This window comes from Parus major, chromosome 21 (genome assembly GCF_001522545.3).
Source record: "Parus major isolate Abel chromosome 21, Parus_major1.1, whole genome shotgun sequence".
NCBI lineage: Eukaryota > Metazoa > Chordata > Aves > Passeriformes > Paridae > Parus > Parus major.
Window position 1 is genome coordinate 5,374,729 of NC_031789.1, and position 23,393 is coordinate 5,398,121.

The 23,393-nt window shown below is 40.2% G+C and overlaps 1 protein-coding gene across 6 annotated transcripts in view; it reads left to right on the forward strand.

Annotated features, from left to right (window-relative positions):
• Positions 1 to 13,736, forward strand: part of GNB1 (G protein subunit beta 1) — a 34,838-nt gene extending 21,102 nt beyond the window's left edge. For 5 of the 6 annotated variants that reach the window (XM_033519209.1, XM_015648362.3, XM_033519210.1 and 2 more), the window contains 10 exons: positions 3,094 to 3,201; positions 3,798 to 3,836; positions 4,439 to 4,545; positions 4,988 to 5,051; positions 6,744 to 6,906; positions 7,697 to 7,763; positions 9,233 to 9,434; positions 9,709 to 9,925; positions 11,544 to 11,655; positions 11,995 to 13,736. In XM_033519209.1, coding sequence (XP_033375100.1) covers positions 3,145 to 3,201; positions 3,798 to 3,836; positions 4,439 to 4,545; positions 4,988 to 5,051; positions 6,744 to 6,906; positions 7,697 to 7,763; positions 9,233 to 9,434; positions 9,709 to 9,925; positions 11,544 to 11,650 — 1,023 coding nt within the window. In that variant the 5' untranslated portion in view covers positions 3,094 to 3,144 and the 3' untranslated portion in view covers positions 11,651 to 11,655; positions 11,995 to 13,736. Of the gene's footprint in view, positions 1 to 3,093; positions 3,202 to 3,797; positions 3,837 to 4,438; positions 4,546 to 4,987; positions 5,052 to 6,743; positions 6,907 to 7,696; positions 7,764 to 9,232; positions 9,435 to 9,708; positions 9,926 to 11,543; positions 11,656 to 11,969 lie in introns of all 6 variants that reach the window. The other variant, XM_015648363.3, reaches the window with a different exon arrangement.
• The last annotated feature ends 9,657 nt before the right edge of the window (positions 13,737 to 23,393 follow it).

Genomic DNA, 23,393 nt, shown 5'->3' on the forward strand with positions numbered 1-23,393 from the left:
TCATCATCCACATAAAGCTTACAGATTCTTTTAGAAACCTTCTTGTAAATGCCTTTAGAAGATACCAAGAAATAAAAACCTGTTTCATGGTACTCAATTGTGCTTGTTTGTGATGAGCAGAGACTGTTCAATATATGATCCATGTCCGTAATATAAATATATCCGTGTAAAATTTCCCATGTATCAATAGTGAGAATAGATAAAAGCATTTTTTCCCCATACATTCTTCTGATCGTATCTGATGTCCTTATTCTTCTAGAGATTTTTTTTTTTTTTTAAATACAAGACTAGTAAGCTCTGATTTACAGTATAGCTAAAAACTACATGGGAGGCTGGAGCCCTTTTTTCCTCCTACAGATCTCATATTTCTACCATAAATTCAATTGCCTAAAACTTAGTATGAAAGAAATAGTGGAACAGTCAAGCTGGTTTGCTGTTTGTCCCAAAGCAAATTTTACAGTTTGCATCAGAGAACTCCTGTATTTTAATGTCCCTGGCTGCTGTAGGGTTGTCATTTCCTGAGTGAGTGAGTGAGTTCAGTCGTGTTGGCAGGAATTAGCACTTCCTGTTGATGTTGAAACAACAAAGACTACAACGAGAATGTGGAAATGTGTTTTAAACAATTCCTATGAATGCTGACAGGCAGTTCAGAGTTTGGAGTTGCTTGGAGTGCATAGGGGCTAAGGCGGAATTCCCAAAGTGGATCTGTCTTCAAGATGGGAACTTAGATGGATACAGGATGGGAAGATGAACTATTTTAATGTGACTTTTTTCTAGGATAAGGGTTCATCTCCTTAGGCCTCTCCCTGTTCCATGCAGAGAAGCTTTGTTTCATTTAAATGCAAGAGAATTCTCTCATAGTGCACAAATTCTGCAGAAAGAAATGGGTGCTATTTTAAGGAGCGCATCTCTGCTCTGACTGACATTAGATTATTCCTCCTATTGTATTTTTAAATAAAACTGCATGTAAAATCTTCAGTGTAGTTCCTTGTACCTGCAGCTGGAATTCTTGGTGTCCTGAGTCTTTATTGCAGTCTCACCAGTGAGTTGCTGTGACCTTGGGCAAACATGAAAGTTTTGGTATTTCTTGCTCTGAAGTAGGAATGATACCATCTCTAAATTCTTTGTTTGGAGTGGTCAGTATTTGCTTAGTAGGAAATGGGCTTCTATATTAATTTAGAGAATGGTAGAACTGGATATGGAGAAGCAGAAAGATCTGAAAATTTGCAATTTATTCTTAAATTAACTCCTCTCTGACAAGAGCAGGGCATTAGTGTTTCACCAGGTGTGTGAACTGCCCAGGAGCTGCAGACATGCTCAAAATTCTAACAGATACCCAACCCAGAGTGTTTGTCTGAGATGTAGAATGTACAAAACATCTTGAAAAACAAAACAGCATTCGAAAGAAAAGCAGGATAATGAAACACTCGGGATGGGTTTTGTCTTAGCTGGATTTTAGGCTGAGCAGAACAAGCAGTCTTAAAGGGGCTTACAGATGACCCTGGAACCAGAAGAGAGAAGGAAGAGACAGTTTCACAGTGAAGTGAAGGGGCCTTGAAGTTGTGTGAGTGGAGGTTTTGGGAGAGAAGCCAACTAAAATTCCTTTTTCTAAGATACTGTGGGTTTCAGAGAAGAAGAAAAAATGGTAAATGATGCTATGACAAGCTCTGGCATCTGTTCCTAGAGGTTTTCAGTTTGGAATAACTGCTATGGAGAGAGCTTCAGCTCAAGTTAGGTTATGGGGGATAGAAATATTTAGGGAATATTGAAGTTGAAACTATTTTGAAGCTCCTCTTAACAGTGATGTTTGTTCTACTGCTCTATTTACCTTGACAGTATGTTCTGTGTTATTGTAACGGCATAAAAATTGGGAAGTTATCCTCGTCCTTCTCCTTGGGGAGGGCTTTAAGAGGAAAACATACCCCACATGCTTGCAAAGATAAATAAGCTGATTAAATCTTAATAGAATAATATGTAAAACTGCTAGTAAAGCATTTCCTTTATTTAATAGTAAAGGGTCAGTTCTGGCTAATAAAATGTTCTAAAATCACACTATCACACACTCGTGTTAATTTATAAGCAGGTGTTCTGTGTAGTATTTGAAATTGGAACCAATTATCTTGTTCTGCAATAAAAGATAACATTCATCAGCATGTTTCTTCAGCATCCTCCATTGCTATCAAGCTGCAGAGATTTTAAAACAAAAAGTTTAGAAACAGCTGATTTGGAGATGTGGAATGCTGGAGGAAATGCCAACATACCCTTTCTGGAGCAGAGACTTCTAAAGATAAGTTTTACATATAAAAGGAAGTATCCGTATGATGGTGATATTGGGAAACAGCCCAATAGTTGAGCAGTTCTATAGGCAAAAGTTGAGATTGTTTCAGTAGTTGTGATGTTTCATAGAGCCTGTGTCTTGCTGGCTCTATACAATAGATGTAATTTGGTGCCTATGGGTATTGGGAAAACAGGTTTAGAGGGGAAAAGTGTCTCATGGCTGTGGCTTCTCAAACTCCTGCCCTCAACCCAGCAAAAAATGGTTTTACTCTGGCAACATATTCATGTTACAATCTGCTCTGGGATCTCAGACATTTCAGTAGTTATCAAATAAAACCCTGAACCTTTTTTCTAGATAGCAGAACAGTGATGTTGTAGACAGTTCTTGCAGCATTTTGCATGTGCTTGTGTCAGTATAAATCCTTTTTCTTTGCTGGGAAGATTCCTTACTCTGGTCTGAAGAGCTGCAGGGAAGTTCTGACTTCCACATCTAAAATTGGTGTTACCTGCTTACTCACTTTCAGGCAACTTTTTAATTTATACAAAAATGAATCAGAAACACTGTCATGAAAAGTAAAAAAGGAAGAGGCCTGGAGGAGAGAAGTCCAAATTCTATTTTATTTCTTATGGCTGGAAGCAAAGCACATCCATTTGTGACAATATCTTATGCTGAGAAGATTTCATACACACATTTTCGCCTGTATTCTGTGTTTATAAATCAATTTCCCATGTTTTTCAAGTTTGAAGTGTTTGAAAGGACTTGCAATTTCAAACTCTGACTTCTCCTAATTCTCCTGATTCTGATCTGTCTTTCAGATTTCTGGTTGTTTCAGAGGTGGCAGTGGAGCACACCTTTAGCACAGGAAAATGAGTGAGCTTGACCAGTTACGCCAGGAGGCTGAGCAACTGAAAAACCAAATCAGAGTATGTATTGTGCCTCAGCAAAAATATTTGTGTCTTGAGGACAGACATGATGCCTCATTTAGTTTCCCCAACGTCAGAGTTAATGTAGAAAGGGCAAGCACATGTGACTGCTTTGGAAAATGACTTTTTGGTCTTTTATATTGCTTAGAAAATAAGTTACAGAAGCAGTGCACAAAATTGCTGATCAAAATCAATGTTTATTCAAGTTTGTCTGAGCTAGAGCATAAGTAAAGTTTAAAAAAACTGCTTAAAATAAGGTCAGTGATAAAGTTTGTCAGAGCTTTTTCCAATATGTTCTTAAAAACCTCTGAGGTTGGAGGCTGCACAGCCTCTCTGGACAAGCAGTTCCACTGCTTGAGTGTCTTTGGGGTGAAAGTCATGTTGCCTTTCTCCCAAAAGAAGAAGAAATTTCAAAGTTAAATGCACAATGTGTGTTGACATCAGGCAGTGTAATGCTGCTGTTAGGATGGGTCCTCTCTGGGTAACAAGCAGAAATGTTTTCTGAACCTTGGGTTCAGGGGACTTAATCAACTTGACAAAACAGAGAAAGAAACGTACAGAACTCCATCCAATTTCTGTATAATCTCCTTTTGCAGGATGCTAGAAAAGCATGTGCAGATGCCACCCTGGCTCAGGTAAGAATTTCAGAGTTTAACAGGAATTAAGAAAATTTGCCTCCTTTATAAAAATGCTGTGAATGCCAGTGAATCTGGTTTTGCCTCCTGTAGCAATTTTTTAAATTTTGCCGTTGGGTGTTTTCTTCTCTAAATAAGTACGTGTTTGTCCAGTTCCTGAGAGCATTGGCCTTGAGCAATGATTTCTTTGAGTGACTCAGGGCACATTTCTGCTGCATAATGGAAAATAATGCTCTGCCCTGGAGCTGGGAGCAATACTGTTGTTACCCTGATAATCAGAGCCATAAGGCCTGCTGAGGTTAAACTGCTTCAATGTCTGTCACATTTATCTGTGCAGGAGGAGACCCAGATCAAAGGTCTGAAATCCTAGAAGTCTAAGAAGATATGACCTAAGCAAAACAATTTCTGGGAGTGTTCATAAATGCAATAGGCTGCTTGTGTCATGTGATAAAGACATGCTACTTAAACTGACCTAACTTGTGAATGGGCAGTTTAAAAAAGTCAGTCAATATTGAGAATGTGGGACTGTGGGAACTGTGTGTGAGGTGTTACTTGTGAACAGTGAAGTGAAAAACTCAGTGTGTGACATTTTCATGTTTCAGATCACAGCCAATATCGACCCAGTGGGGAGAATCCAGATGCGCACTAGGAGAACACTCCGGGGACACCTGGCCAAAATTTATGCAATGCACTGGGGGACTGATTCCAGGTGGGTACAAAACTGGGTCACATGGCTTCACTGCTCTCTAGAAAGTTGAGTGCACAGGCCTTGGGACCACGTGGAATTAATAATTCTGAGGGAATTCGGACATCCAAGAGAAGTCAGAAACACTGAATTCTACAATTTTCCTCATTGTTTTTGTAATCCAAGTCTACATTTGATGCCAAAATCCCAGTCCTTGTCTACTTGCCTGAAAAACACAGTAGTGGTACCACATGAATTCTGAGAAACTGTGGAAATAGAGTAGATGCTGTTATCAGTTGTCTTTTTTTCCTTTTTTTTCCTTTCATGTTAACTGTTGATTAATTTAAAGAGAAGCTAAATGCCACCAGTATCAGCTGCTTTCATTCTGTTTTCTTTGCAATGTTCATCACTAAGGTGTTCCTTGGCTGCCCACAATGATTGTGTTTCCCTCCTGTTTCCTCCCTAGGCTTCTAGTTAGTGCCTCCCAGGATGGTAAACTTATAATTTGGGACAGCTATACTACAAACAAGGTAAGACCAGCTGATCTATTGCTGTGTGATTCACTTGTGAATGCATCAGAAGGAAGTGTTGTCTGTCATCGTTTTGGTTCTATAGTCCTAAATCCAAATTTTGAGTTCTCCAAAACAATCAAGTTGTGTGTAAAGAACACAGCAGAGTCTTCAGTGTGTGAAAATGTGCACTATAAATGGAGAACAAGGAAAGACTTCCTTCTAAAGAATGTTTTGATTTGTTTTGATACTGCAGTAGTTACCAGAGAGCAGGCAGTGATGAGCATCATGCACCAGAAGGGGCAGGGATTTTGGCATAGCCAGATTAATTTGTTGTCTGCAGTGAAGTCCTGAAAGACTTGACATGTTCTAATGAGTCATTGCTTTGTGGCTGCATTCACATGAGGCAGTTCAGGATTACTTTGACATTCATTTCACAGTGATTGGTATTTACTGATCATGGCCACTGTTACGGGACTGGCAACAATTCCCATGTAACCCCTTGTGGTTAAGACAGAGCTGTTTGAGTCTCTTGCATGGAAATGGCTTTATTCAGAATAAATTTTCCTAACTTAGCTTTTCATAGCATTAAAATCAGTGCTACCAGTGCACTGGGGCAAATGGCATCACTTTACTAAAAAGTTAATATAATATGGTTTGCAAATTAAAGATAAACCCTCTCCTTTTTACCTTCATCTTCATCCTTTGACCCCAGCCAGCAGGTAAATGTCATCTAAATTACTGTGACTACTGTAGGATGGTGAAATCATCACCGCATCCCATGGTTTCCTTCTGGTATCTTCAATTCTTACATCAATGATAATTAATGTATGCAATATTCTCTTGGCAGTTACAGCACACATTGGAAGTAACACAGTATTGTCATCAATTTGATCTTAGCCTAATGATAAAATAAAATGGCTCAAAGTGAATATTCCAAATAGTTTCGTGGTATAAGACTTCCAAAAATGAACTGGTTGTGGTTCTAGGGCAGGGTTTTTTTTAACGGCTCTTTGCTGCAGGATCACTGATTCCTGGCTGTTCCTCGGCTTCTAATGAATTTTTTACTTAAGAAGTTCAGGCACATTGTTAATATTGTATGAAATATCACCATATGTCTAAGGGCATCTTTCCTAAAGATGTTTTGAGCAAATCTAAGGGATGAACACAACAAGTTAACATGACAGAACAGGTTTAGCTTCTATAATTATCTAAAAAAAGTTCTTTGAGCACAGGATGACAAGGAAACATGAGGCAGTTATTTAAATGTGAAGCTTGATTGCTTGCATTGGGTTTCCAAAGAAGAATTTAAATGGCAGTGGAAACAGCGATTTCCTTACTTGTTCATTCACAGCATCTAAGCCTGGAATTGGCAGTTTTGCTGACTGTGCTTGGAAGTTAATGTTTTCCAAAACCTATAATAAACCAATAGTAATCAGAGCACTGAAATGAAATCATTCACTTTGGACCAAAATTGCTGATTAAACTGGATTCAGGAAAAGCAAAACTGAGGTTTTATTACATCATTACAACATTACATTGTTCTGATGAGCAAGTTACCCTCAAAATAGTTCTATACTCAAAGTGCTGCTCTATTCTTGCTTCTCTGCCAAAAATGTGATGCCTGTCTTAAGAGACAGGTGAAAAACTTCCTTTTGATGCATCACTGAATGCACTTTTTGCAGCTGAAATCCATACCTGTCTCTTTTTCAGGTGCACGCGATTCCCCTGCGCTCCTCCTGGGTCATGACTTGTGCGTATGCTCCCTCTGGGAATTATGTGGCTTGTGGTGGGCTTGACAACATCTGCTCCATTTATAACTTGAAAACTCGTGAAGGGAATGTCCGTGTCAGCCGTGAGCTCGCTGGGCACACAGGTGAGTGCTGCTCAGAGTTACCTCAGCACAGTGAAGATTAAAAAAATCCTTTAAATATAAGTTCCTAATAATAATCTACTTCTTTCCTCAGACAGGATCTTAGCTGCAGACTGCTTGGTTTTAAATGTTTTTAAACAGTTTTTCTGCTGTAAAATTGAACAAAAAACTTCTAGCTGGAAGTTGATGTTCGCAGGTTTTCATATTTTCTGCTGTAGTTTGAATTCTGTGCTTTGTGAAATGGAGGTGGTTGGCGGGCAGGCTGATTCTGTAATCAGAGTGGTTCCACTGATGGTTCGGCAGATGGGATTTCAGGAAAAAAGATTCCTCAGAGCATTCAGATGAAATTCTTTGATGCCACTGTTTCCCAACAGTGTTCATGCTCAGGTCTTTGTACTGACCAGTAGTGCAGTTTATTTTTCCTCAATGGCTGGCTGATACAGTTGAGGTCATCAGCATTTGTTGCTGCTGGATGCAGTGATACTGAGATACACTTTCTTAGAAAGTTGAGTGTGTGCAGTGCAGGCTCACTTGAACTCCTGCCCAGCTTGGCCAGTGAATTCCACACTTTTGTCCCCCTTCTACTGGTTGGGTCAGGGTGGTCTCTAAAGAGCCAAACCAAATTTTGTCCAAAACATTGCAGATTCCCATACAAAAATCATCGGTTGCATTTTTGGCTTTTAGTGTTTCTTGCTGCAACTTCAGGAGAGGAGGAAGCAGCTTATTAGCAAACCAATTTGCCTTTGAAGAGTAATCTCTGGCCTTATTTGTGCACCTTCTACTCTGTTTTCAGGCTACTTGTCCTGCTGTCGTTTCCTGGATGATAATCAGATCGTCACCAGCTCTGGTGACACCACTTGGTAAGCTGGGACACGGGGACGGCACTGTCAGGAGAGGCTTTTCTAATCCATTTTCTGTGCCTGAAGGAAACTTTGTCCTTCACAAACTTCATCACCCACAAGACCGTAGTGGTACTGCTCTTATGTCACTTTCTGCTGGTAATTTGCACTTCGTGAGCTTCGGCTGTTTCCTTGTGCCCATGTTCTGAAGAGCCTGACTTAATTCTGTGTTAAGGTGTTCTGGGAATTTTTTTCTTAATGTAACTATTTGACTTTTAGAAATAACTGTATTAGGCTAATAATTTTCCTCAAAACTCTTCTTGTATTCAATATTTATTACTTAAAATGTCATGTTTGGAATATATCTAGTACAGAATATAGTTAATATTGTTACTCAGAAAAGCTTCTAGAAAATATTCTCCAGTGACAATAGCTGGGTTTTCTGAGGGGAATGTAGGTGTGTATCTTCATAAATACTACCTTCTGAACTAAAAAAGGTGTCCATCTTTTTTTTCATAGATTTTTCTATTATATTTATTTCTTAAAAGCACTGGAGCTCTCCCAAGCAGCGGTACTTAGAGCAAAGATTGTCTAATAAATACCTGTCCTACACAATGCCAGTCTCTTTGAATGCCTGTTTATTAGTCCACTGATTCTGAGTAGCTATGGAATATATATGGGATTAAAACCAAAAATATTTCTGAATATGTGTTGATGTTTAGAGAACTCAAAAACTACAACAAAGTGAGTTGTAGTTTTTAGTAATTTTAATAATTTTAGAAATTATGCTCTTTTTAAGACAATACAGCTGCTTCATTTGTTTTGTAGTAATTTTGTAGCTGTCCTTGGCATCACCTCAGATCAGCCAAGCCTCGAAGAACTTTATCAAAGTACAGGCATCTCTTATTTGCCTGGTTTGAACCTGCTGCTGGTCGCTCTGGCTTGCTGAGAAATTACAGAAATTAAAAATCCCAGCTTCCTGAAGTGTTCAGTCCTCTTCTTGAGGCAGTGATAGTGTTATTTCCTCTTTTTATAATTTTAATTATCACTGTAGTCATGATTTGGCTGATTCTCAACTTTAAGATCAGACAATTCACAAAGTTACTCATCCTCTGTGAGTTTATAAAAATGAGAAATGCTGTTTCAGCTTTTGCTGTAGCCTTACCCACTGCTGCTTTAAAGGAAGCTGTGGTAGTACTGGATAACAGCTATGCCAGAGAGATTTGGGATGAACAGCCCTTAGTGCCAGTCCTTAGTTTTTTCCACTGTTTTTCAGTATAAAATTCCCCAGTGTTTTAAAATTAAGGATAACTTCAAGGTCTTCTATGCACAATTATTCTGCAACAGCCAAATAGTTCAACAAAAACTGTTTATTTCTATTGTCAGTATCAATATTGTTAATACTTGAAGTTTTACTTCAGCAGTGATAAAAAGACCTTATGAAGAAGCATAAATGTGTTGATTTTTGCCTCTTTAATTATTCTTTCCAGTGCTCTCTGGGACATAGAAACTGGGCAGCAGACAACCACATTTACTGGGCACACTGGAGACGTGATGAGTTTGTCCCTTGCCCCTGATGCCCGGTGTTTTGTTTCTGGTGCCTGCGATGCCTCTGCCAAACTGTGGGATGTTAGAGAAGGAATGTGCCGGCAGACCTTCACTGGCCACGAGTCAGACATCAATGCCATCTGTGTACGTAGCTGCTTTGTTTAGCATTTTATATTTCTCTGCTCTCAGCTCTTTAGCATGATGAAGTATTTTCAGGTCTTTTTTTAAATAAGTTTGTAGAGCTGGGAGAATTACCTGAAGCTTCAGGTGAATGGAAACTGGGTATTCATTCATGAATTTCTTCACTGGCTTTGCCTATATCCCAGTGTGGAGAGGTGCAGCCTCTTTTTCTGTGCTCTGGTGTGATGCAGAGGAATCAAATCTGAAACCATTTGTATTTTTTTCCTCCCTCATGAAGTTCTTCCCCAACGGCAATGCCTTTGCAACGGGCTCAGATGATGCCACGTGCAGGCTCTTTGACCTGCGGGCTGACCAGGAGCTGATGGTTTATTCCCATGACAACATCATCTGTGGCATCACCTCTGTAGCATTTTCCAAGAGTGGCCGCCTGCTCCTAGCTGGGTATGATGACTTCAACTGCAATGTGTGGGACACGCTGAAAGCTGATAGAGCAGGTAAGTAGGTTTGAGTATTGGAAACTCAGGGTGGACATTTTATTGGAGTCTCCATCCCTGTCCACCTCTATCCAGGGAATGCCTGGATGTGGCACTCAGTGCTCTGGGCAAGGTGACAAGGTGGGGACAAGCCACAGGTTGGACTCCATAGCCTTGGTGGCATTTTCTAACCTCTGGTTTTGTGGTACTGAATATGTGAAATGAGACTCGTGCACAGATCTGTCAGCACTCGCTGTCTCAGCTTCAAAACTCTCTGAAAACTTATTTAGGCTTCCCAGTGATGGTACAAATCCATTGGGATCCTGCTCAAGGAAGGATGCTTGAGAACAGGAAGATTGCCGTTAAAAACAAGGGCTTGGGGTGGAGGGATATTATTTTTTAGACTTTATGGCTTTGTTTATGCATTAACTATTCAAAGCAATTCAACATTAATGTTGCTATTTATACACAAGAATTTTTTTTCCTGGTATTTGTAGCAGTAGTTGTAGAGACAGCCAGCAAAACAACAGAGACTGTGGAGTTTATCTTTTGAGGAAACAAACATGAAATTCATGGTCCAAAGATGAAGATTTCATTTCAGTTTTTTCAAATGAAAACTTTGGTTGGAAAAAGTATAAATTAAGCCACAAATGTTTCATTACTCTCATCAGAACAGGAGATGAAAAAAATATTCTGCATATGGAAATATTCCAAGGCTTCAGATTGCTGGGCTGATTTGGCAGCTTTCGGATATTAAACACTTCTATATCTTCTGATATTGGCACTTCTGTATTAAACACGTTTGTCGTTTTGTGTTCAGTACAAGTATTTAAGACTGCTTGGTGCCGATTTTGTTTTACCAAATTGCAACACTTCCTGTTGCTGGTGGGAGAATGAGGAGAGTCCTGTGAGCACTCTAATTCACATAGATTAATTTCAAGTCCATCAAGAATATCTTGGCTCAGTGCTGTGGACTGGAAAGCTTGAGCATAATTAGGTTTCCTTTTTTCCTCCTTAAAACTGTTAAATTAAAGGGGATAGAGGAAAATGTTGTCTCCCTTAATTTTTCTGTTTAGTGTCTCAATTCTTTCTTTTAATAGTGCTATAATTGAATTGTATCAGATCTCCATATTGACAAATAGATTGTATGGAGGAGTCTGTCTTGTGAATGTAGTAAGAGAAGTGCTTTAGATGAAAAATGTTTGAGTTCATAACATAAATCAGTTTAACTTATGGTTTTAAAAGAAATTTTTTTTAAAATGTAAAAAAATTATAAAATTTAACTGATCTTTATCATTGTGGAGAGGAGCAAAAGCTGTGCAGTGCATAGTTATAGTGACATTGTCAGAGTCTTCAGGTCTGTGACTTCACAATTCATGGGAGACCAGTAAAGGCCATAATAATGGGGAATATACAAGGAAAATTTTGGAGTAATACATTTACTGAATTGCCCCCTCGAGAATCCACCCAGCTCTGTCCTGAGTCTGTGCTTGTAAAACCAAAGGCATTAAAAAGCTCCAGCCATGTTTTTTCAGGAGTTTTGACTCTAGAGCATGGCTAATCCAAACGTGCTGTGGTGTAACTTGAACAGATGGGAAGTGACCAAAACAATGTAATTTGTTACATTTCTCATTTCCAGGTGTCCTTGCTGGTCATGATAACCGTGTCAGTTGCTTAGGTGTGACTGATGATGGCATGGCAGTGGCAACAGGGTCATGGGACAGCTTCCTCAAGATCTGGAACTGAAGTAGGTGAGTACCCAACTCATTAAGGCTGCTTTGGGGTCCAGAATGCTTTTTGTCAGCAGTACTGTCACTTGGTGCTGATCATTCACATCAGGAAATCAGTGAGGAGCAAACCTGAGCAGCTGGGGGGCTTAGGTGACTATTATTTTAATGTATGTACATTATTTTAATGTATGCACTGATGTTTTTCTAGTGGTCTATTTTTAACTACTCTACTTTCCTGTGTGGGTTTTTGAGTAAATAAATGTCCTTGGGAAAGGGGGGGACAGTGCCTGGATGTGTCAGTGGTGGGGACAGCAGAGCTTGCCACTTGTTTGCAGTTTCTCAAAGTGCAACTTTCACCAGATGTTTCTGTGTGCCAGAAGAGCAGCGGACTCCATGACTGGAAGAAGTTTCCAATGGTTGAAAATTAAAAACGATAGCATATCCAATCCAACCATACTAACTTGGACCCCCATCCTCCCCAACTTCAAAGGGCAAGATCTTTTCTGTCTCCTGTTGCTGAAATGAAGAGCACAATTACCTTTCCAAGAAGAATTTCTGTGTTGTAAGCAAAATGAAATTGTGCATTCCTTTTGGGACCATTTTTTTTGTCTTGAGAATTTAAAAACAAATGAAACACTATGATAAAAAGCATGACCAGAAAATAAACTTGAGCATAATTGTGAAACAGTTAGCTTTCACTGTAGTTTCCAAGTTGAAGTTAAGGACTTTATCTCACACACTTGCAAATTTTAAAGTCATGTTTGTAGCAGGATTTTTTTCAAGTTTCCTTTTTAAATACATTTCCTTATGTATTTAATTGAGCAAAACAAGGGAGTCCTAGCCCAGAGCACCTGGGGGTTGTTAACGCTGTAAATTTAGTCCCTAATTTTTATTTTTTTTTTTCTAGTATCACAGATAATTGTTGCACAAAACTTGCATATATAGGATAATGTTAAGCAGTAAGGTAACCAAGCACATGCTGTAAAAGGTAATGAATGCTTGTTTAAAGAATCCTTTCACCCTTTATGGATTACAAATGCAATCCTTGGTCCCTCCTGCCCCTTCTTTTTCACCACACTGATTTTTTTCTTTTTTTTAAATCTGTTTTGTTTTGTCCACTTGGAAGGGCAGTTTATATATCCTAACACTATCCTATAAGTCTCAACAACCAGGAATCTCTGTTTTCAAAAGAGACCTATCCTACACTTGGGTAATGAGTCAATTCTTTGTGTATGAAATGATGTACAAATCAATGTTTTGAAAATAATGATCTTGAAGTTTCTAAGTTAAACAGAAAAAAAACTTTTTTTGATTGTTTGCCATATTGGGTGGGTTTACTCTTAGAATCGCATGCTGTAGAAATGCTAAAAAGTGCATATTGGACTAAGTCCTTAGATGTTTTTTCTTTGAAGAAATAACCTGTTTAAAAACTGTAACCATTGTCGCTGTATTCATTTATTGTTGCTACTCTGTGCATAAATCTATGAAGAACTCCAGTACAAAGCTATGCACGTTTTGGAGTAGCGTGATAAGTCACTTTTTTTTTTAAAAAAAAAAAAAGAAACAGCCTGTTCAAACAATCGCTGTCAAAGATTCTGGGGTGTGGGAGGAGGGAACCTAGACCATCTTCTTTATAAATCAGTTCCTCACAGCCAGTTCCTCTTGCAGGATGAGTCCTTTGCATCTGATCAGAGTCATTTTTGTAATGAGCAGATTTTCCTGGCTTTCTTTTCAAATAAAATGTTAAAAGCAGCAGTGTTTGGACAGCAGATTGTTCTGTTAAACTTTCCTATCTTCTCACTGTATCCAGAAATGCTCCTTCCTAGCAGCAGTAGTAGCTTTTCTCCATTTTGTTTTTTCTGCAACATTCTGTACAAAAATGTGCTGTAATTGTGCGTTAGGCCTGGATTTGGCATAAAAGATGAGTTCCCTCTTACTCTCTTTCATGAAACTACTCTGTAGAGCTTTCTCCACGCCCTGTCTCCCTCTTCACCTTTTGTATTTAATTTTAAAGTCAGTGTACTTCAAGAAAGCTGGATGCAAGATAGATACTATATTAAAATGTAATGTTATTTAAGATGTAATAAAGCAGTTTGACATGAGCTTGGACTGATCCGTTTTGCAGCTTATTGTTCAACATGCAGAACATTGGAGTTGAGAAATAAGCACACCAGGAGGATGGAAGGCTGTCACCAGAGAAATGGTTTGGTGTTTTTAAATGGTTACTGGTCAATTATTGGGCAGAGTATGCACTTAGCTCCAAATTGAAAGAGCCAATAATGGTTCATGAGGTGCACATCACAAAAAGGCTCTGTGCTATAGGAGTGGAGCACCTGAAGTAGGAAGTCAAAGCAAAATGCTGAGTAACTTCTTTTAAAACTTACATGTCCTTTAATAGGAAAATAATTGAGTGGAACATCTTTTGTGTTCCTGCCACATGAGGATCTGGCCACAGCAGCTCTGTTGGTGCTGTTAGATTGACAGGGTAAGAAGTCATTTTCATACTCAGTAAGAACAAAGTCTCCACAAGGCAGAATTTTATCCAAAAAAGTTACAAAAATATTTTATACACGGAGAAGCAGATTCCTTAAATGAAGTATTAAATAACAGTTGGTTCAACAATTTGGTATTGGTTCACTTGAGGGGTTTGTGGTTTTAGTGGGTAAAGTCCCATCTCTTGTGCTGACCTAAACAAAAATGAATTTTCCCTAATTTCACATCAACCAAGAGAAATTCCAAAGCCATAGTTTGGTCTCATGACAAACATGGAAATTCTCAGCCTAAATGGAGAGGTTTTTTAAAAGCTGGGAGTATGGAGAACACAATGGTGACATCACTTAACCAGCAGCCATTACCTAACTGCGCACTGGGGTTTTGGGCTGCACGAGTCTGGTAAGTAGCTCATGGCTACAAATACTTAAATTTGGGAATTCAGATTTAGTGGTTTCCCAATTCCAAATGCTGTAGCTGTGGGGTGTCCACTCATGGAATATTTTTATATCAAAGCATTTTTCCTTGGTGACTCTGTCTGGTCTGTAACAAAATCAGTGAACTGTTTTACCTTCCTTAATCTCAATCCATGTGTTAAATTTCCATGTCCTGCCTGTGCTAGCAATAGAACACCTGTCAAAACAGTGACTTCTTGTGTCAGGAGGCCAATGTGCAGCCCTTTGGGATTTATTTGAAATGCGAACAGTTGTAGTTGCCTATTACAACTATTATTTTTGTGTTAAATATGCAGTTTTATTTGAATTAAACATCTGTATTGTGTGTTTGGTTATTCAGAGAGCTGCTACTGGAGAAAAATGGGTGTGCAAAGGGAGCAGCTCTGAACTCTTAAGTCTGAGCCAAAAGTTTGAGTTTTGAATGCCTTTATTTAGGATATACCCAAATCAAAATTATTTACGTAATCTTACCTACAAGCTCCTCCTGTGGGCTTTGAAAAGATTCCAAGTTGGAGACAGGTGTGGGATGTGGTTCCAAAGAGCAACTTTCCCCAGCTGCTGATGAATTTCTGGTGCTAATTTTGTATTTCTGGTTCAGATTCCATGACCTGAGAATACAAATCTGTGAGAATGGGATTGGAATCCTCTTGCAGAGTTTCAGGGAAGGGGTGAAGGAAGAGAGAACAGATTTCTCAATCCCAGGACCTTAAGACCCTTTAGCATTTTCTGTGCCCCTCAAGGCCTTTAATTTCTTCATGAACTAAATAAAAATTCTGAGGTTTTACTACCAGCAGGAAAAAAAATTGAGTTGGGCATTCTACCTATTGACCATGAAGTCCCCTGGAGTGTTTTTAAATCAGCTGTGAAACACACTTAAAATGACTGATTGAGTCATGCCCTATAGGAGCTAAAAATAGAATAATCTGATTTCTGAAAAGTAGCAGAGTAAATAAAGAATAATAAAACCTGTCACTCGTGTTGAGCTCTGTGCGCCTTAGTCTGCAGCAAGGCAGGATCCTGTGTGGTTTTATGATTAACACTTCTTAGTGTAGGTGTAACCATGAATTCAGATTGGAGGAAAAAGAATAAAAAAGTGGCTGATGAACAAGTTCTAACAGCAGTTGGCTATTTTTGCATGGTGCTGTTCTCCTTCTCTTCATGTAATTTCTGAGAGTCTGCCTCTGCTTTAACCATCAGGCTATTCAATAATGAGTTGGTGTTTTTACTTTGCATTCCAACATGTTAGAATTCTCCTGAAGTACATGGAAAGTTGAATTTGTTCTGTTGCAGGGTTGTATGAGGAAGTTCGGAAAAATGAAACCCCAGCTTGTCAGCTTCTCTCTTGCAGAACAAGGATGCCTGGTGCGTTCCGTGTCCCTCCTGCCGGGAATGGTCCTGGCACATGGCTGTTCCCAGAGGTGGCAGCAGACATCTGCTGTCCTGCATCCCTCAGATGTGCTCCTTCCTTGCTGATTTCAACATCATTGCTTTGGTCAATTTTATCTGATGGGTTAAAAAAAATCTGCTCTGTCGTCTGCTCTTTTGCTGACCACTCCTTGGATCTGTCCTGTCCTCAGTGCCATTCTGAGCCTGAGCTGCTGTTAAATGGGAATTCCTCATCCCTCCCTCGAGCTGGGAGAACAAGGGCTTTGAGCCTGACCTGCCTAGCTGCTGATCCAGCCTAAACTGCCCGGGTTAAACCCTCTCTGCAGGAAATGCTGCTGGGACAATCTGCAGTTCCCATTTCCTGGCAGGAAGTGGAACGTGACTGGCCCATTGCTGGCCTGGCCACAGGTGGAGCAGGACCTTGCCTGCTCAATCTGTGACCTGGTAGTGCAGACAAGGTAAGAATTTCTTCTGTAGCCCTCACCCTGTTAATTCAATTCTGTGGAAGCAGGGAAGCTTCAAATATTGATCAATTTTGAGGTCCCAGATCAGGAGTTACTGCTTCCTTTTGGTAATCTGGGCCTATTCAAAGTAAGTTCATTAAAGGAAAGCCAAGTTGAATCATTCTGAGACTGCTCAGCTTTTTTTTCTTATATCAATACTAAAGAGTCTCTAATGAGTATTTTTAAATAGGGAATAGTAACTGCATTGGTGAAATTATCTAGTATTTCACTTAGCTGGGAGCCATAGAAATGTGAATAAAAATGGAGTGAACTTCTCATTGTGTAGAGAGCTGACTGCTCCAAAATCACCCTTTAGGAATACAGGCCCCACTCAGTACTCATTCAAGTAATTCCTGGCTTAACCCAAGACAATTTTGTCATAAAATAAAGCGAATCTTCCTGCTTTAATTATTCATAAGCCATTTGCTCTGGCTGAGTGCAGCAAGATGTGATTGACCCTGAGAGGGAATTGTCTGTGGAGCTGGAAGTGCAAAATGAAAAGTTTATTTGATGTAACAGATTTTTGAATAGCTAACATGAGGGAGGGGAAAATCTGTTTAAAAGGGTGAGGGGGGAAAAGTCTGTTAAAAAGGCACTGAAGATGGGAAAATGCTGAGTTCCTAGGAATGTTGTCTGGAAGCACAAACAGTGCAGCTCCATCTGGTGGTACAAAGCCCATGGAATGGGTGGTCAGTGCAGGGAAAAACGTGTGTGACAGACCGGCCTGTGCTGGATTTGGCTGCAGTTTGTGTTCCTACTCATGGAACCCCTCCTTCCTCCGTCTCTAGGGTCCATTGAATGTGTGCAGATTTTTCCATAAGGCCTTACAAACAAAACTAGCTCTCCCCAATGTTTACTTTTGGAGGGATTTTCTTTCCCAGTGTTTTATGTAAAAACCTCAGCTGGTAAAGATGGAGAGATTAAAAATTAGTCAGTTAACTGGAGCAAGGGCTTTTGGACAACTTTAAGTCCAAGTCTTATTTAGAAAGGATTCCCTGCATTTCTCTCCAGCCCCTCTCCCCCAGTATTCCTGAACTCCCTCTCACATTTTTTGCCACACTCTGTCACAGCCCTGTTGAGGATCCATGCTCTTTTCAGCTTCCCCCCTCTGCTTTAGGTAGAAATGGGGACCTGACATCACTAATGAAGATATTTTGATTGGCAGGGTGCTCGTGTTGATCTCAGCCTGGTTTACTGTGCTGTGGCAGGGAAGTTTCTCTGCAGTGAAAATTTGGATTTTGCTGTCACACACTCTCCTGTTGCACCTGAGAGAGCCATCACATACATTCCAAACCCTTGTTTATAAAAGCTTACATATTTTAAGGTGCATAGAATTCTAAAATATAGGGTTTTTTTTCTCTTGCAAATCGGGGTTGCTGTTGAATGAGGAGCAGTAGGCAGCAGCAGCAGCAGCTCTTTTCCTATCCTGGCTGGTGCTTGGCAGGGTGAGTCATCCTGGAAAACACGTAACTGCATATATTTATCTCAACTTCCATTGATTTTTCACCAGAGCTCTTTATCTTTGCTTTATTGGTTTACTTTCTGGGATATTATAAGCAAAACTGAAAGAAGGGCCGATGGGAATAATCATGCCTGATCCTTGGCTCCCTGGAGCTGCTGATTAATCCAATGGGAAGAAGCAGACAGGATTGAGAGTGAATGGGAGACAACATCCGACATTTAAAATTACGAATCTGGGTTATTTTGTTCTGTATTCTCTTTCACACAAAAAAAAATGCTCAGAATTCCCTGTTAGGGTCTTCCACTTCACCTTGGGAAGCCAAAGTTCATTCCCTCCTCTGCCAATAGATAAATAAAAATTAAAATGGATGGTATTAGCTGGAGTTGAAGACATCCCCCTCCAGGAATCACTGAAAATTCAGCCTCACACTGATTGGTGTTTTTCTTGTGTTTGAAAATTTAACAATTCCACCCTGAAAGCAACAAAAAAGCATGTGAGGAGTTGTGGGACACTGAGCTCTTAAGAGCACCAGTTCCAGCTTCCTTCTGGCCCCTGCAGTATTTTTCAGAGCCCAGGAGCTGTTTAACTGCTAAAATAGCTGCTGTTCTTTGCCTGGTGGGGATCTGAGCTTTGAATGAACAGTAAGTATTCAGGGAGTGACAGCTCTGGGAGTGATGGACACCAGTTTGCACTAATGAGAGATCTGGGAGCTTTGCCAAGGATGACTGTATCACTTAATTGAACAATTTTATATTTCATCTGCCTCTTGCATCAGACATGTGTTTAACCCACTGTGTTCAGAAATCTTGTCAAATCTTGGCCCAGGGAACAGAGTTGCCCGGGGAATGAGCTCTGAGGAAACTCTTAAGGAAATCCAGAGAGCCAAGAACATTCAGCATGTTGAAAATTGAATGAGATTCATTGGCCAGGCTGGTATCTGTCAGTGGCAGCTCTAAAAAGTGATGTTGGAATTAAAAAATAGTCCTTTTGAGCTGTTCTATCTCCCTCCCTCCTCCAAAAATTTTTTTCAACCAAGTGATAGCATCAGCCATGGTGGCAGGAAATGGAGCAATTACAGATAGACCTCAAGGAACAGCTTATCAGAACTGAAGGTTAAACTTTCATAAGCAAAAAGATCATTCCTGTTCTTTGAAGCTGGTCACTGTTCTATCCACCAAGAGTAACTTAACCAGAAATACCAGATGGGAGCAAGGCAGATTCTGACCTCAACTCTGATCTGAAAGTGAAAGTTCCTCCTCGAGTTGTAGAGCTTGAATTAACAGGGCTAATTTTTCTTTCTCCACTAAAAAAAAAATTTAATCCAAACTCTTGGGCCTGCTTTATGGTGTGTCAGCTGTATTCAGTTTTAGAGTCCAAATTATCCTGTCAGGTCTTGGCACTTAAACCAGCCCCATCAATTAAAATCTGGTGCATTCTGAATGGGAAACAGGCAGTTAAGGTTAGTGGTACCTCTGCCAAGAATTCCAAAACCCTGCTGTCCTCATGCTGGTTCTGAATAGTTGAACTTTTTTATATACTATTTCTAGTGCCTCACTGTTTATATTTTGAATGGGAAGCAGCAGCATTGGCAATATTTGCTTTTTCAGGGTGAGGTGGATTGCAAAGAAGCCTCTTCACCTCAACCATTTTCTTATTTTTTTTTTAAGAAATCCAGTAAATGTTAAACCTGTGCATGCCCATTTGAACCCCTTTGATAAAGCAATGCCTCCATGTCTGTCCAGCCAAAAAAGGCAAAACCTTCCATAGGATCTCATCACATTCCTGTAACTGTAATACATTTGGGTATGAGCCAGAAACAGCACAAATATTCTTAATTTTACAGTTTATTCTCATAGAGATCATCTCAGGGGTTGTGTCTGGCCAAGTTTTCATGGGACATCCTCTGCAGTTTTAGCACAGGGATTTCCAAGCCAGTTCCTCCTCCTCAGTGCTGTTTTTCTCGGGGGTGGTTGAGAGGATTTAATCCTGTGGTATGTGGACAGCCAGCCCTGTGGAGGAAGACCAGACCATAAAATAATTGTCTGGGCTCTTTGAAAAATTACATTACTGGGCAACTACATCACATGGGAAAGAGCCTTGGATCTTTTTCCCTTCTCCCTCCTTTTCCATGTCACAAAGCCAGCAGCTTCCATCATTAATCCAGAGCTGTTTAGGGTCCAGTGGTGAAACAGTGGTGGTGAATTTAATTTGTATCCCACCCTTGCCGGAGGGCTTAAATCCAGCCTGGGGATCCTGAGCAGAGCCTGTGCATTAAGCACTAACTCACAGAAATTATTTAAGAGCTTTCCTTGCATGAGTGGTCCGGTGCTGTGAACATCAAATGCTGCTTTTCCTAGGCTTTTATGACATTTGGGGGATGACTTCCAGCCTCTAGTCATAACTATGTAATTAACAATCAGCTTCATTATATCAAAATAATTTGATTTCTGGTTGTGTACGTTGAAATTTTGGGTTCAGTGGGATGTTTGACAGAATGTGCTTGAATTTCCTGGTTTTGTAGAAGGAAAAAAATATGAGGCATAGGAAACAAGACCCTAAAGTTCATCAGAAGCTTTTTAGCGGTGGATTTTGCCCCATGCTGGGACATTTTTATTCACACAGAACAGATGCTGCTCATCGATTTCCTGTAGATGCTAAATGCAAAAAGCAAGCAGGGAACACAGAGCCTGTGTGAAACTATGTCACACAAGCTTCTCACTCTGGCCTGAGAAAGCATAAGAAAGAATCCAAACAATCCTTGGAGAAAGACAACAATCTTTGCAGGTGTTGTTTAAGATACTTGTTGTTTAGTTCTAGAAACAGTCAGGGGGTGGCGTTCCAATTGACCAATGATAGTGATGTGTAAGTTTAATGACCAATGAGAGTTTTGCCTCTCAGACTTTCTTGAACCTGTCTATAAATGATGATCAGGGATAATAAACTTAGCTCTCTTGGACAACACAGCTAAGAGAGTTTGTGTCGTACTTCTCACTGTTCCTAATATAGTGTGACAATTACCGATCAATAACTGCTGTATTTGACTTCTTTGGGAAGGTATCGTCCCATGAGGAACATGAAAACCACACCAAATCCGCTGTGGTGCTGAATAATGGGACAAAATTCTCCTTTTTTTCTGGAAAACGTGTCCATGAGAGAGAACCGGGATGCGGCTTCTGCTGCCACCTGGTGCTGCCGCCTAGTTTGGCTGGGGAACTGGTCCCAGTGATCCACAACGCGAATGTAAGAGTCTTTCTCGACGTCCAGGCTTGACCCAAGGGAAAATGAGACACCATAATATAGGCTGGAAAAAAATAGGAGAAATTATGATTATATAAATATATATAGTGTAGTAATATATGGAATATATGGCACTGGTTCCTGTGGATTTGTGGGGTGTGGAGTAGCTTAAAGCACGTATTGAGAGGCCACTGTGATGGAACACAGTGAGTAAACACCATCATTTCCCCAATAAATTATTTCTAGCAGTAAAGATGCCCCCCAGAGCAGGCAGTATTTTACTGCTCTGGGGATGGATAGCTGCTCTTGTCAGGGAATAGTTACAGACAATATTTCTGTAAAACCTGCAAAGCACCTCCTGCTACATCCTTCTGGGCCTCTTAGATTTTACAGGGTGAAATTAATTTTCTGCATTCTTTTATAGACATGAAGTCCAATGAGGAGGAATTATTTCTTCTATACTAATCAGTCTTTAAAGGCAATGAAAGGAGTTGCAAACCAAAATTTTTGTGTGTTTCAAACAGATCTAAAAATGACCTGCAGGGAATTATCTAGGAAAGACAGAACTGACCTGGCTGTGTTCTCACAAAGGTGGTGGAAGCAGCATTACTGAGCTCAGAGAAGAGGTTCATCTTGGGTGTTTAAAACCTTCTGAGCCTGATTAAAACCATCTGACTTAATTAAAACGCTCAGTGAAGAGCTTTGCCTGATCGCAGAAGCAGTAGAGGGCACTGCTGCCGTGCTTACAGCAGCACTTCCCTGGTTTCCAGGATTTCAAAGAAACACAGAACAGGCTCAAGTCATTGAGTCCTACTCCTGGCCCTGCACAGGATGGCACAAGAAGTGCCCAGCTCTGTGTGGGGTTTGGAGCAGGATTTAGGAGTGTGATGAGCAGCAGATGCCACTTCTGTCCCAGACTCAGGGTGTGCCTGCCCTGGGGACAGAGGAATGATTCTGTGCGTACCATGCCTTTAGCATCTCTGCCCATCCCTGAGGGTTGACTGCAGCTGGACATGACAGGGATAAAACCGAGCCTGAGGAATGTGTGACGTCCTCAGGGATCTCTCAGTCTAGTTTTCCTGTGGCTATGAGTTGGTCAGTCATTAATTTGTAAATGTGACGTGTCTGACCTGGTTGCTGAGCGATTTCTTTCACAACCAGGTGGATGCTCAGGGACAAAACAGGAAAGGCAAGCAGGATTCAGGATCAGCATCGTTGCCTGGGAATCAGTGATGGTAAATTGGGAGCACTGCCAGCACAGGGAATTATGGAAAGTTTGTTCTCTGGCAGCACAGGGAGAAATTGGAAAATGCAGGAAACTAAAAGGTATCTGCTGGATTCAGAAAAAGCACAGTTTTTAAGGAAGAGGTAGTTAAGAAAGGTGGAGGCAGGTCTGGTGGTAGAGGGCAATGTGCAAAGATGTTATTTTGGATGATACCGGGTGATTTTTTGCAGTTTTTTAAAATATCTGCCTGGCCACAGAATTAGGAACATCAACTGTGAATGAAGAGGGAAGGTAAATGGGTGTCTGAGTGTAGCTAGTTAGTAACCATGAGAACAAACCAGTCTTACCAGAATGGAATGGTGCTTTTCTTTCTGGTACTTTTTCTAATAAAATGTTTTGGGGAAAGGAGTGGCTTCACTGGGGGGCACAGTTACTCTCAGCCTTCTGTCTGAGGCAGCAGGACAAGTAATTTTACCCAGGCTATTGTAAATGCAGGTGCAGAGCTCTTGAGTGTGTCATTCTTTCATCTGAAAAATTACCCTGCTCCTTTCTGTGAAGAAAAAGGATAATTTAACTACAGTGCAGGATATTCTTTTAATATGGGGTGTTGGGGAGGTATATTTCCTTTTGTGCAGAGGCAAAGGGTATCTGCATCACCTTTCTAAGAATTAGAACAAAAGGGTTGAATGAGAAGGTTTTCAAATGCATCTGTGATCTGAGCATTTGCAAAATAGAAGGGAGTTGAATACATGAAAAGAAAAGTTAATAATGCTAGGCTATAGAGAATTCTGATGCAAATGAACCAGAAGTTGGCAGAGACCAGTCTCTTTTCATTTCTGTTTTTGACAGTCACAAGAGTGTGATGTAAGGCTCATATTCAGAAGCTTGTGCTGAAGCTTCTGGATTCCAGACTGATCTCTGCATTTGTGTTGTTCTGATTATATCAACTGCTTTGATGTTTCTGTTTTCAGAATTAGATTTAATTTTCCCTTTGCAGAGAC